This window comes from Anopheles coustani, chromosome 3 (assembly GCF_943734705.1).
Source record: "Anopheles coustani chromosome 3, idAnoCousDA_361_x.2, whole genome shotgun sequence".
Lineage (NCBI taxonomy): Eukaryota > Metazoa > Arthropoda > Insecta > Diptera > Culicidae > Anopheles > Anopheles coustani.
The window spans coordinates 1,960,001-1,973,470 of record NC_071288.1 but is presented as its reverse complement, the minus strand read 5'-3'; the positions used below and the strand labels follow the sequence as shown (position 1 = coordinate 1,973,470).

At 48.1% G+C, this 13,470-nt stretch overlaps 2 protein-coding genes across 4 annotated transcripts in view; one reads left to right on the top strand and one right to left on the bottom strand.

Annotated features, from left to right (window-relative positions):
* LOC131259052 (G protein-activated inward rectifier potassium channel 3-like) overlaps nt 1–13,470 on the bottom strand; it is a 56,581-nt gene that overhangs the window by 29,672 nt on the left and 13,439 nt on the right. Inside the window, exon 1 of one of the 2 annotated variants that reach the window (XM_058260466.1) lies at nt 5,408–6,256. The exons of the other annotated variant lie outside the window; for it this stretch is intronic. Coding sequence (XP_058116449.1) covers nt 5,408–5,580 — 173 coding nt within the window. The 5' untranslated portion in view covers nt 5,581–6,256. Of the gene's footprint in view, nt 1–5,407; nt 6,257–13,470 lie in introns of those variants that run through there. 2 annotated transcript variants of the gene reach the window in all.
* LOC131259053 (serine/threonine-protein phosphatase 2B catalytic subunit 3-like) overlaps nt 11,961–13,470 on the top strand; it is a 6,657-nt gene continuing 5,147 nt past the window's right edge. Inside the window, exon 1 of one of the 2 annotated variants that reach the window (XM_058260467.1) lies at nt 11,961–12,391. The gene's annotated coding sequence lies outside the window, so the exon portion shown is untranslated. Of the gene's footprint in view, nt 12,402–13,470 lie in introns of both variants that reach the window. The other variant, XM_058260468.1, reaches the window with a different exon arrangement.

Below are 13,470 nucleotides of genomic sequence, written 5' to 3'. Positions count from 1 at the left end.
ACAAGTCGAAGCAGCTCGAAGGTTTTGAAGGAGGAATTTCGTAAAAACCCGGCCCCTTCTTTCTTTGCCTTCCTCCACCGTGTTTCTTGCCACATCAGTACGGGGATTGGGATCATCAGGCGAAAGCTTTTACTGCACACCTGCCGAAGCGTTCCGGGTTGTGCGCGGAAAAACCCTCTCGGCGAACCATAATCGACAAGCATTCCTGGCACCGGAACCAACCAACCAACCAACCAACCACCACAATCCTTCGAAATAGAGTAGAGTGCCAAGACTTTCTCAAGCCGGACGAGAAACTCGCGATGCTGCTGGAAAAGCTTCACTTCACACTCGCGTTCGCGGAAAATGGGTACACAAAAACTCACACGTGCATAAACACGGGGGGTGGGAATGCCCGGGGAAGACGGAAGGAAGCAAAGAAAACGGGCGTTCGAAATTGAATAATGCTCCTTAAGTGAAGCCACACCAGCTTCGGATTGGGGTTTTCCGTTGGTGAGTGTGAGAAACTTCTCCGCTTCTCTGACTTTACACCTTCCCGTAAAAGTTCGTTCAGTTAGTTCGTAGTAGGAAGACAAACACTCGACGTAGATAAACTTTTCCTTATCATCGATTGGAAAAATGACGAGTATATGAGAGTGCACGAACCGGGAGTAGTCAAGGTTGGGAAAATTTTGATCCGATGTCAGTCAACTCCTTCATCACTTGGCAACTTGGCCAAGGGTTCTTCCGGGGTAGGGGCAAATTCTGCATTATGAATATCCTATCCAATCAATCATTCATAAAAAAAAACAAAGGTGCATAAAAACAAATAGAACAAATGTAATTTAACTCTTATCTAAATTGCCACGTTTTTTTTTGTTTTGGTACGCTAACGTTTGATCGGATAAAACTTTGGTGTCCCATTTCATCGTCGATGGCTCTTTGTTGTTTCTTTTCGGTTGGCGAAATGTGCAAAAGTATAGCTACGTCTTAGATAAGAAGGAGGTAAAACCTTAACTTCTACGAAACCAAAAGGAATAAAGGATAACGCGAGCAAGCATGGCTGATGGCTTGATAAATTTTCTAATTCGGAAAATCGGGGTCACTGTGGAAACGGAGGCGAATGGAATGTCCGTACCCTCCGTTCCGAAAATGTTCAGCGAAAAGGGTAGAAAACTTGTTTCTTTTCCAGTGCGGCTTGGCCACATCGCCTTCCCGGGAAGGCAACATCCTATCCTTTTTAAACCGAACATAAAGTGGCGACACAAAACTGCTGCCGAAAGCGGTTTCGCGATGTGCATAAGATGTGCCCTCGGGAGGAGAAGAGGGGATGGGAGGACACTGAATTTATGCAAATTCACTCCCCACAGCCCACTATAAAATAACAGAAACTTTGGACCGCTGGCTCCGGGTTGGATGCGCCTCGCCTACGTTCCGCATTCGGAGAATAATAAAACTCTCTCGCAAGGCAATCAAAACAAATCAAATGCACGAAGGAAAACAAGAAACCAAAAACACCCTACAGTTAAGGAAAACACGCCCGTTTAGCTTCTTCCTTGGGAGAGTTTAGCTGCTTTGGAAGGTTTTATTTTTCCCACCAAAAACACACATATTTCCACAAGAGCTTAACGGAGTTGAAGTGGTTAAAATGCACGAGAAAATGGTTCGTGAAAAGGACTCGGACTCGGAGTTGGTTGCTCGTCATTTGTAGCGAAAGTTCGATACAAGTTCCCTTCCGCGGCTGGGTGTGGCCCGAAGATGAAGACTGTGAAAAATTAAAAAAAAAAAACAGGGCTGATTAAAAGACGCACGGAAGCTCGTGGCGCCGGAAGGAAAGGCAGCAACTGGAAGGGTGGGGCACGGAAACCTGTCCCGATAAATATTTCCTTTACGAATCAATTCACCACGGGGCCATTCGCTGTCATTCTTATCCGGTAGTTTATTGCCTCGGGCTGTCGTTTTTGGCAGCAGCTACCACTAGCTTCTCCCCCTCGCCCCCTCGTCAGCGTCAAAGATTGAAGGACACGACACATTGCTTTACTATTTCACGCACGTCCGCCGGCACAGCCGGTGGGGTCGCTACGGTTTCGGTGCATGGAAATTGAACCGTATCCACCCCCGAGAGGCCAGGCCACCCAGAGGTGTGGGTTGAGGTCGGATTGGTCGGATCAACCCCGCGCACAGAACAGAAGGCACCCTCAATCACTCGCCCGGACAGCGCGCACAGTCATGTTGAATGTTTTATTACCCAACTCTCGCCCGTTGTTCGGCGCGCGCGACACTTTCCTTTCCCTTGGATTCTTTTCTTGTTTGACTTTGACTGTCTCCGCCGTCCCGCTTTCCATTCGCCCCGTCGGGAAAAACCACCCTCAATCCAATCCATCTCGTATCCTGGATGAGGAGCTGCGGTATGGGGGGGGGGGGGGTGGAGGAGTGCCGGAGAAAATTAATCTACCATCAACCTCGACACGGCACGTGCCATGCGCGTCACCAACGTCGGCGCAGGCAACCATCAATTGGTTAATTATCATGAATGTATCGCAATCAAACATGTAGCGGTACCGCGGACATTTTTCACGAGCAACCAGGCGTCTCCATCGACACACACACGTACGCGGCACAATTAACCTTGCGGAGGGTTTATGAAAAATGAACCTCATCTACTAGGCGAGCCTCAACTTCATCATTGAACGCTCGTGGGATTTCCCTTTCGCGAGCCAAATATGAGTTTCACTCATCAAGGACGAAGGAGAACACACGATAGTCAAAGCACTGTTCATTGCTCTCCCGTTCATTTTATTTAAAGGAAGTTCATCGTGCACGTGTGCATCGATTTTATTTTCGATTGAAAATGGTCTCTTTGAAGATATAAGAGCCTTCGAGAGGGAGCAAACATTGGCATTCATGAACATTCAATCCAAACATGACCTCATGCAACCAAGTGATCAGAGCGAACGAAATAAAAACTCCACAGATGCACAAACCGGGCTCTTAAGGATGGACGTTATGAGTTTTCCACTATCCGGAATGTAGGTCAATCCGTTAAAATCCGATCGGTACTCGATACTCGGGCAGGATGCAGTATCAGCAAACTAATCTCTACCAAACCCGGCGTTTTTTTTCCAGCGCTTCCGTTGTTCAGGAGTTCAGGAAGTTTTTCGTGTTGGTTAAGGTGGCGTGTGTAACACACTGTTGCTGGCAGCCTTTTCATTACAATAATTACCCAACACGGGAAGGAAAGAACCAGAACAGCGAAAAAAAACAGGTTTCACCACACTAAAACCAACGAAAGCGGAAGCCCAACCCAAAACCGGGTGTTGTTGGTGGCGGGAGTGCAAAACTTACTCAGGGAAAACCTTCGATCGATTTCCCCTCCGCAGCACTCCGTCCGTCGTCGCTGTGATCAAAGCAAGCTGATAGCGCACGCTTTTTTAATTCGTCCTGAAAGGACGCTTTCTTATCGAGCACATGCACACAACAGACGGACGGACGGACAACGGGAACCGCGGCGCACACATAAGCTATATTATTCTTTCGGCGCGGTTACCGCTCTTCGACACGCAATCGGACCATGAAAAAGGATGCCGGCCGTGCCTCGCTACCCTACCTCTCTCTCTCTCTCTCTGAAGGCTAAGAAAGAGTCCGAACTTTGGCGATTTTTCTTCATACGTAAAAGCACACCTAAGGTTCTTCTGTCGGGTCTGCCCGAAGGTCAGCGCGATGAAACACACACGATACGAAGCGAAGGCTCTCGGGGGAGTTCGACAAACGGTTTCCCTCCCCGAATAGACACACATGAACAAATGCCCTATGTTTCCCAGAACCTATTATCGGCAAAACCGAGCCTCGGAACATCCTTGTAATTATTCGGCCAAACCCTAACTATGCGTAAAATTACCAGGAAAGGCAAGTAGGTAAGCTTTTCTTGTTCTCTTACATCCTGACACTTTGTTATATCAGGTATCGATAAAGTTGATCAAAGCTTTACTTTGTGGTATGACATGTAAAAGTTAAAGAAATATTTTCTGATGCAAATAAATAACTTCGAGTAAAACCTATGGTTATGGTTGATCAATCAACTCCTCGATATATGCTGCTAGTATCTGGAATTGATAAATCAAAAAGCAACTCATTTTTCGTTCTCGTCAACCTAAAAAATATGTCACACTGCAAATGATTTATCACGAACCGCGAGTGTAAATATGATATCGCAATCAGACATCCTATTAAATATGTTTTCTACTCCTTTCTCTTTTCTGGGTCGATCGGAATTTACCAACCGAGCCACTAATGACTCACTGCGAACAGTTCGTAAATCGCAATGTACGGTACGCGGTTGAAAACATTTGTTTAGTTTTTGCAGCAAAAAAAACAGTCACCCCCCCCCCCCCCCCCCCCCCTCTTCCACATCCAAACGCATACACACACGCCTTGACAAACATTATCTTGTGAGAAATAAAAACAAACGTTGTGAACAAAAATCAAAATCGTAAAAATCGCGATCCGCCCGCGAAAAACGGTCGCATCTGTTTGACTCACACAATTTGTGCGCGGCCAAATGGTCGCTTCCTTTGGTGTGTGTTTGTGTGTATTTGTGTGTACGTGTACCATCATTATGGACGGTTTGACACAAGCGAGGGAACGTCTTTAGCGCGACCGGTTGGCGGTATTTCATTGTTGCGGGCCATTTTCAGCTGGCCGCAATCTTTTTTTAGGGGTTTTCTTTTTTTCCTTTGGTATTTCCGCCACTACCACCGCAGTGTTGTTTCCTTCCTTTACATCGCAAGGCATGAGGTGGCTGCCAAAAAGTTAAAAATACTCGCAAAACCACACCGAAATGACTCACGGTCGAAAAAGATTATCAACACCCAACATTGCACCCCCACGCTCAGTTCCCCAACTTTCCCTTTCCCCCTTTTCATTGCTCATTTTCTTTCGCTTGCGGATTTCCTCGTCCCCTCCAATGGACAAAAGGTGTCAATTACAATCCACAAAACCGTCGACCATCGCCGAGAATGTGTCTACCATTGCAACTTACTTCGGGATTGGTCCGATATTTCAGTCACACCGTCGTTTTTTTTTTTTCTCATGCTCTTTTTTCCGCATCAAAGCGTCAACTGAAGCAACAGAAGATGAATGGGGAAAAACCGCCATACACCAGTCAGCTAACGACGACCTCTCCTCGTGCCCCCCCCGTCCGTCCGTCCGTCTTACACATCGGCGTACGCTTCGTAGTCACGCGGGAGACGACGATGGTTCCACATCATTCACCACCTCCTTTGCTCGCTTTGCTCCCTCCTCCCCCCCAACACCCACTTTCCCTATGGGTGGAAGCAAAAAAAGGGCCCGAAAAGAAGTAAACAATCGCTAGGAGGGAAAACGGGGAGCCAAGGAGGCGTTGGAAAATTGGAAAATCAGAGAAACCTACTTGAGCGCTTCCTCGTGCCAGTCCGGTTCCGCGGACGATGCTGCCCATTTGTCGTTGTCAATCGCTATCGATAGCTGGCTGAGACACGCCTGCAAGTTCCGTGCGGCCATTGCGGGGCCGCTGCTACTAACCCCCGTCCACCACCAAGCTGCTCGGGGAAGCTGGTCAAACATAAATAAATTTGCCTTTGGTCGCCGACACCAACACCACCACCACCAAGTGGGCAACTACGCCATTGCCAACACTAATGCTCCTCCGATCGCGGAAGTCAACACGTGTCGGGCGGGATTTATTCTTTTCTTTTGCGCCTTTTCCAACATCAATTTTCACACTTGCCACACATGCTCGCACACACTGGATTAAAGACACTCGCACATTCCGCAGAGGGGACACAGGTGGGAGGAATAAACCTTATGGATATAGATTACAATTTTTGACAATCACAAACATCTGTACGCCGATGAATATCGCGTTCGAATTTCGAACAGAAATATGGAGGAAGTAAAAGAACACCTGCCATATATTAATCGTGTAAAATCAAACACAACACATTACTAATCAGTGTTAAGTTGTCTTGCTGATAAAACCACTTTCCACTTCGAACGACAACCACGCTCCGACGTTGCTGTCAAATGTCAAACGATCGTCAAACCATAGCAATCTGGTTATTGTACGCACAGCCTCCTCCGATTAGTGCACTTTGAAAGCAACCACCTGCTTGATTTCTCCTCCATTTGCAGCACCAGCACCGCACAAAGGAGCCACATGTACTAGCAGCTACCGATCGAAGGCTACTACGACCGCCAACTAGCCGTTCAATTGACAACACCGCCGCAATGTGCTAATTTGTGTGTTTACGTGCTACGTTGCTTTTTGACAGTTGCGAAGTGGTTTTCCCGTTTTTGTGCGGACGGTCAAACACAAAACACTACCGCGTTTGACATCTTCATTGTGAAGCGATCTCTCTAGCTTTCTCTGCCATCGAATCTCTCTTTCTCTTCTTTTCGTTTAACCTAGCCGACGATATTACGTCCCCACTTTCGACGTCGTTTCTACTACCTACGAGGACCCGGTTATTTGTACATTTGTTTTGACAAAAATACCAAACAATGCTTTCGATCCTTCCTCTCTCATCGCAAACTGCTCATCTTGTGCGTTTGGTGCTTGTTTTTCTTTCTGTTTCCCGATCCGCACGCAGTTGTTTGGGTGAAATATACTTTTTGCAAACCCACTGCTGCGCATCGCTAGGCTTAATCCCACCGGGAGCGGAGGTTATTGATGCATGTTGATGTTAATTGTATGATAAAAATAAAATGTAGCACCTCCACCTCCCACTATCTGTTTTATATCGATAATAACTGGGGATGGAGTAGGAACTTTTGTGTGTATGTCTTCGTGTATTTGTGGGGGCGTGGGAATTTGGTAGCAATTTTCTCAGTGGGTTTCAGTGGCGTCACTGTTAAAATTAAAGCTTCATCGTAACCATCTCACCTTACACTGAACCAAGTGCCCTTCATGGTGTCCGCAACTACACGTTCTCACTACTTTGTGGTTTGGTTTTTCCGGAGTTTCTTTGCGAATTGCACTAACGTAAACGATTAGTTGTTATACGATCATGGCTGTCTTGATCCTGTTTCGAGCCACTCGAGTAGCCATCTTTCATCGGTCAACGTGTCGTCACCTACACCGGAGCGGGTCAAGCTCGAGATCGAGAGAGCGCCGACCCCCGATAATTGAGCTATCAATATTCAATCTCCATAAAGGCTTGGCCCTTCACGCATACGTACACGCTCGCAGCTTCGAAACACACGGGATACAAAACTATCCCCAAAGGTACGCGCGCGTGACGTAGGCTTCATGCTAGTCGGGGTCGTCGACGGTTGTCGTTGTAGGCGCTTCGTTTCGCGTGCCAGCTTCGGTTGAACGTACCGGCAGACAGGGCAGGAAATTAAATCGTTGAATATTTAACTACATGCATATACGACGTGATGCGACCGGTGAGGACGCGGGACTCTCTCATCACCGAGGGAAACGGAATAATAACAATTCGGACACGATTTCGGGACACTGTGGTTGACAGTTTTTTAAAGCAACGGCACTGCATCTCTTCAGGGAGATGGATAAACCAATTCCACCAACGATACCAACCACAAAGAGCACCTGTTTGATGGGATGCTTTTCAGTAACATTCCTGCATGCCGGTGTGATCCATCAATTATAACACACACACAACACACCGTGAAAGATGGACCAAACTAACAACTAAAAAGAGAAGCAAAGGGATGAGCAGGTTGAACTACAAGGCCGATGAAAGGTGGTTGGATCAGAGCCAAATGAAAAACGCTTTGGCTTGACTTTACTTCCCAGCAGGCACTTCCTTCCTGCGACTATCGATTATTGTTGAGCCTTCCGTTCCCTGTTCCGGGACTAGGTGTTCCGGGGCGGGTAGACGATAGAAGGGCAAGCGTCTGCCCCATTCGCCTCTCCGTGGGTTATCTCCGAAAAATTATGTCGGCCCACCCGACTAGCTTTCATGAATAAAATATCAACTTCCGGGTGCTCGGTTTGAGCGGTTTCCCAGCGAAAGCAACGATGCCCGGCCCGGCTCCGAAAATGATGGAAATGCCACGGGGCCGTGTGCCGGAGTTTTTGACTTTCACCATAAATCAACAGCGTGCGGTCTATCGCGCAGCCCCTGGCGAACCAATTAGCAGTGGAAACATTCGTTAGAACGAGCCTGAACGAACGAACGAACGGAGACCTACCGAAAGATTCTGCCGCCTGGGCGCGCGTTTGGTAATTTGCATTTTTATCTCTCACTTGTGTACAGAGAGACTTTTGCGCTGAACTAGTTCCGTGGAAACCTGTGTCTGGTGCAACATGGGACTGGAATGCGCTAATTTTGGGAAAACCAAATGTTAAAGTTGGTTAGTTGATGTAGAATGAACGGGAGATAAAACTCCACACATTGAAGACGAAGTCCAGCGTTCATTCAAAAAACCTACTTTTCCTCCCCGAAACCAATCGATATGCCTAAAACAACACAAGACAACAACAAGCGACACAATTAGGGAAAGAAATTCAATTAGCCATCCGGACGACAAACAAAAATAAACTCCACCAGCTAATAGACCCACCAGCACGCGAACTTGCCGAAGAAAAGGTCACCAATTTGCCGTTGAGCGGCGGTGCCAATTGGTTGCTCTAAACTTTCCTCAAGACATTCCATGCAACTTTTCCTTGCAAGACGAAAAACTCTTTTATTTATGACCCGCCGGGGGAAGAGTAAAACCAAAACAACAACCAAGGGTAGCTAGCGCCACCGAAGCACCGATTCTGGGGCAAAAAGTTTTAATTAATTCCATAACTCACCGCACCAAAGTGCCTGCAATTTTTACCGCATTTTGAAGAGGAATCTGTCGTCCCCTGTCCCCTCGCTTGTCCACTCTCTGTTATCTGGTAGTGTTAAATGCCAAAAAACAAAACACAACTAACTATGCGCCAAACTCCGTACGCTTACGCAAAGGGAGAATAAACTAAAGAACTTTCTTACCCCAACCAGGCGCCTCCATCGCGAGTGGTTTCATTTGACTCGTTGGCGAAAACATCGTTTTGTGCGTAAGTGTACCAATTCAGCCGGATAAGCAAAGGCAATTCGAAATAACATCTTAATTGTTGGTACAAAGAGAAACAGTTTCGCACTTTGCACAAACCCTCTGAATGTGTTTCTCAAAAACAAATTAAGCGATTCAAACTGTTGTTCGACTGTAATTAGATAAAGCAGACTGCAAGAGGACATGCTAAAGCTCTGTTTAAATAATCAATTTTCCCAATGGAGGCAAGCAAATGATTTCGTTACGCATTCTTAGTAGGATTCTCACTTTGTATATTTCTCACCCTCAACACGCGATGGTTGCATTCGCGTCGCTCGACCAAAACCAATAAATTGCCTACGGATCTACGTACATTCCACACGACTTGTGTCAACAAACGACCCCCCCAAACACGGTCTTACCTGCGAAGAAAAAAAAATGGAAAGAAAAACCAAGAGCGATAGGGAGACAATTATCTTATTATCAGCGTTCCGTTTTACGCTGCTAGATGGGCATATAATTAGTGTAGTAATTTTCTTCCCAAACGACACCGGCCTGCGGCGGGCTCTGGGCTAAAGAAACGCAAGAAACACCCCCCCCCCCCCCCCAAGGCAAACCCGTGCACTGAGGGGGGCTCAACTCTTTGACGGGATAAGTCCCTCACTTGGTAGTGGATGCTAGTGGTGGAGAGGGCAAATGACAACATCGGGAAGACACCCACGAGAGAGCGCGAGACTTCCCTTCGGCGCGTTTACATTGAACAAACGTTTGCATTTTCGAACTCGTTTTTTCGGTTGACTATCAAGAAAGGGGGGTGGGGGACGACAACGTCGGTGGGGGGGATGTGCTACTGGCGCGGGTGTGTTTGTCGAGGCTGGCACACGGGTGTCGCCGTGCACACTGGAAATGTAAACATGGTGGGCCCCAACCAAACTCTGTGTCCGCCTGTGTCTTGCAAGCGCTAATGGTACACACATTATTTACCGCGAAGTAAAGCGATTATAAAATAATGAACATTTTGTTACAATTTCCAGCTGCGTCGCAGACATTATGATTCTATCAAGTCTATTGTGCTTGAGAGGGCAAGAGAGGGCGAAAGTAGGTTAAACGTGCCGAAGCATAAGCGCGACCATTTTTCGGTCCAGAACCACAAGAGCCCCGGTGCGATTGGAAGTTCCATTGGAAAGGGTTTTGAAACAACCAATATTGTTTACAAAAGTTATTCTAATTGCCAAAAATGTCACATGTTTTAAAATATACGACCAAGGGCTGATTATTTAACATCTTTTTCCTTTGATTCAAGGCCAATTCCAATCATCATGTTAATTGTCAAAAAAGACACACAGTTCTTTTTCTACGTTCAACCTTTTTTTTATATCTTCGTCCACGTCACACTTTCCAAACCTTCCGAGGCGACTCCATCAATTCCCGCTGAGAAACATTCGTAAGAAAAACAAGGCATTTGGGGTGGAGGGGGGGGAGAGAATCTTCAGGAAAAAGTACGCCGAAGGGTATTGTGCAGGACAGGCCAGGGAATGTGTACGATAAATGGAGAGCAATAGCAGACCGGGCGTAGTTTCGGTCGCGGTCGTCGGATTGTGCATAATGCTAGTAGGCAGATTTAATTTTAGATCTGTGTGTATTCTCGGTCCCTCGCCGGCGACGATGGCGACGAAAAGCGAACCTACTGCTGCGCCACGTTCCGTCCGCGGCGGCTGCCCACTTTCCGACCACGGGTTTGCCCGTGAAAACTTACCATTGGCACACCATGACGAATTAATTACTTCATTAAAATCTACTTCGACGATGCCATCATCACCACCCCATGGGGCATGTGTAGGGATTCACGTCCGATCACGAGGGCTGGTGGACAGCGAAATCGTGCCCAACCGTACCGACCCGCTTATCCCAATGGCGTGTCGATGAAAACGGGTTTTCCGGTGCTGCTTGCGTTTCCCCTTGCCGAGTCTCGATAATCGTGTGTTCCGTCTGTCACCCGAACCCGGAGCGCACGTGTTTTGCTATGCGATAATAGTGCGATCGGTCCCCGGTTCGGTGCGATTATTTTCACGCCCAACAACGCCGTCATTGATCATGGTGTCAGTCGTCAGTGTCAGTCGGAACGGGCACAGGTGTGATGGAATAATTGACACCTCCAACGGTCTATCAACGGGATCAGCCCGTTTACAGTGTGTGCCGTCGTCGTGGATCGCGGCTTGAAATGTCAACCCTTTAGCGTGCGGCGATGGTGGCGTCCTACTCCTCGCCCCACGATCGCCGGCGATGGTGAGGAGGTGCCGTTGTCCCGCGAGGTCGCACGCAGCCGAATAATTAAACGGCCAATCACGCACACACGATCAGATCGAGGCCATCGGGGGGCGCTGCCTTCTGCACCCTGCCGCCCCGATTTGACCCTTACCAGACCCACGGATGGTCCGGCGAGCTACACCCGGCACCCACAGTCGCGTTTACCATGAGATTGATCATCTCATTATGACACTTTCGCTTGCTCACCACTACTCTCGTCTGCTCACATATGCTCAAGCTGCACGCTTCGACGACCCCGACGAAGATCTGTAGATCGCGGTATTCGCGTGTGTGATTACACTTTTTTCTCGCATCACGCGGAAAGAGAAGAAAGTAGACGTCGTCCGGCGAAGAAGAGAAGCCACTCAACACTAATCCTCTCCCCGAAAGCAAAACGACTACGAGCGAATAGTGTACCGCAAGACGACGCGCGGAATCTCTCGCGTACTCGTTGCGACGTTTACTACCGACGATCTTCTCGCGGGTTCGCGGTTTCAGCTCGCGTTCTCACGTGTCGCAAAAAACAAGCAAAATCGCTCGCACGTAAGCCGCTCTCAGCTCAGCTGACACGGACGTCGCGAGACGAGAGCTCGACCCGGACCGTGGCAACCATCAAGGCAGGCAGTGCAAATTATTCTCCCGTAGTGAACCGTAGCTGCTAGTAGGCCGGTGTCGCTAAATCGTCCCCGTCGTTTTTTTAAGCATCGTTGTTTCGTTTTTATTACAGTGTCATTTTAAGTTTCGTTTATCGTTTTATCAACCCCGGTTGTTTTGGTTTTAAGTGCGTAGTGGGTGATAGCTCACTTAAGTTGTAACCATAGTTTCTTGTTTTATTTGTCGTGTACTTGTAAACCCGCGTGTCGTGTCTCCCCTTCGTGACCGTGGTCCTTCATATTGGCCGTATTTGGTGTTTCTTCGCACGTTCCTCACCGTCGTCCATTTGCCTTTTGGCTCATCGGCAAACACACACACACACACGTGCGTGTTGCGCGACGGTAGTGTGCTCCTCGCGTCCGTTTTTTCGACCGCTCATCATCCTTGCCGTCGTCGTCGTCGTCGTCGTCGTCTCGTCATTTGGGCGAAGGTGCGTTAAGGTGCATATTTACATTGGTGACAATTCCCCACCGTGAGGCTTCACCGGACTCTTCTCGCGCTACGCCGTTTAAAACCCGTCCTAATGCGCCACCTGTTGCCGGTCACAGAATTTGATACATGTTCGACTACAAGATGCCGGCATTAGCCGATCCATACCTTGCTTACACCTCCCCTTCCCCTCGGTCATTTCTAAAACAAACCCTTCTGCCAAGAGATCGGACCGCCGAACCTGCTCCGCCACCTCGTGCGGTCCCACAAGAGGTTGTTTCAAAAACTTATTTTTATTACACTGTCCGGCTTCTTTTTTTCCCATCGAGGTTGCGCCGCTTCTCGCTTCGAGCCCTTCCTTTTCCCCCCGAGACACACTTCTCTCGCTCTTCGGCAACCGCAAACGAGGGAGGCAGAGATGTAATTTGCGGTAACATGTCTGTCTAGGCTTGACCGAGGTCAGGATACATTTTCGGATGGATTTTCCTCAACCCATCATCGCCGCGTTTACCTTATCGTTTTCTTTATTAATTGGCTCCCAGTACAGTGCCCAGTACAGTGCCAGGCAGTAATTGTACTCGTTTTGCGCACACGATTATAAACCAGCTCTGGGTAGGGTAGGTCTCCGGGCGAAAGAACTTTCACCTGACATCCATATAGGCGGCTCGTGGCCGCGTGATGCACGGTGCAGGTCCGTCACAGTCCGTCCGTGTGTGCATTTTTGTCGTCCATCAATCTCCCTTTTTAAAATGCGAACCTCCGCTTACTAAGCCACATGGAAGACGAGACAAAATTCAAAAATGAGCAAAAACCTCTCGCCTACTGCTTTCTTTCATTCCATCTCACTCGGTTGCATATGCGGTTCGTAATATGTAACGGAGGAGGCTTTTACGTTTGGGGACACTTTTTTTTCACCAACAACAAAGTGAAAATGCGGATAACAAAATCTCCCCGAGAGGGACACGAAAGCCGAGAGGGACACGAAAGGGTGCCTGGATCGTGCGGCCGGGCGCGGAGGTAAATGGTTGATTGAAAGCGGAACCTAAACGACATTGACGGCGGCGTGCCGTGTGCGCCGTC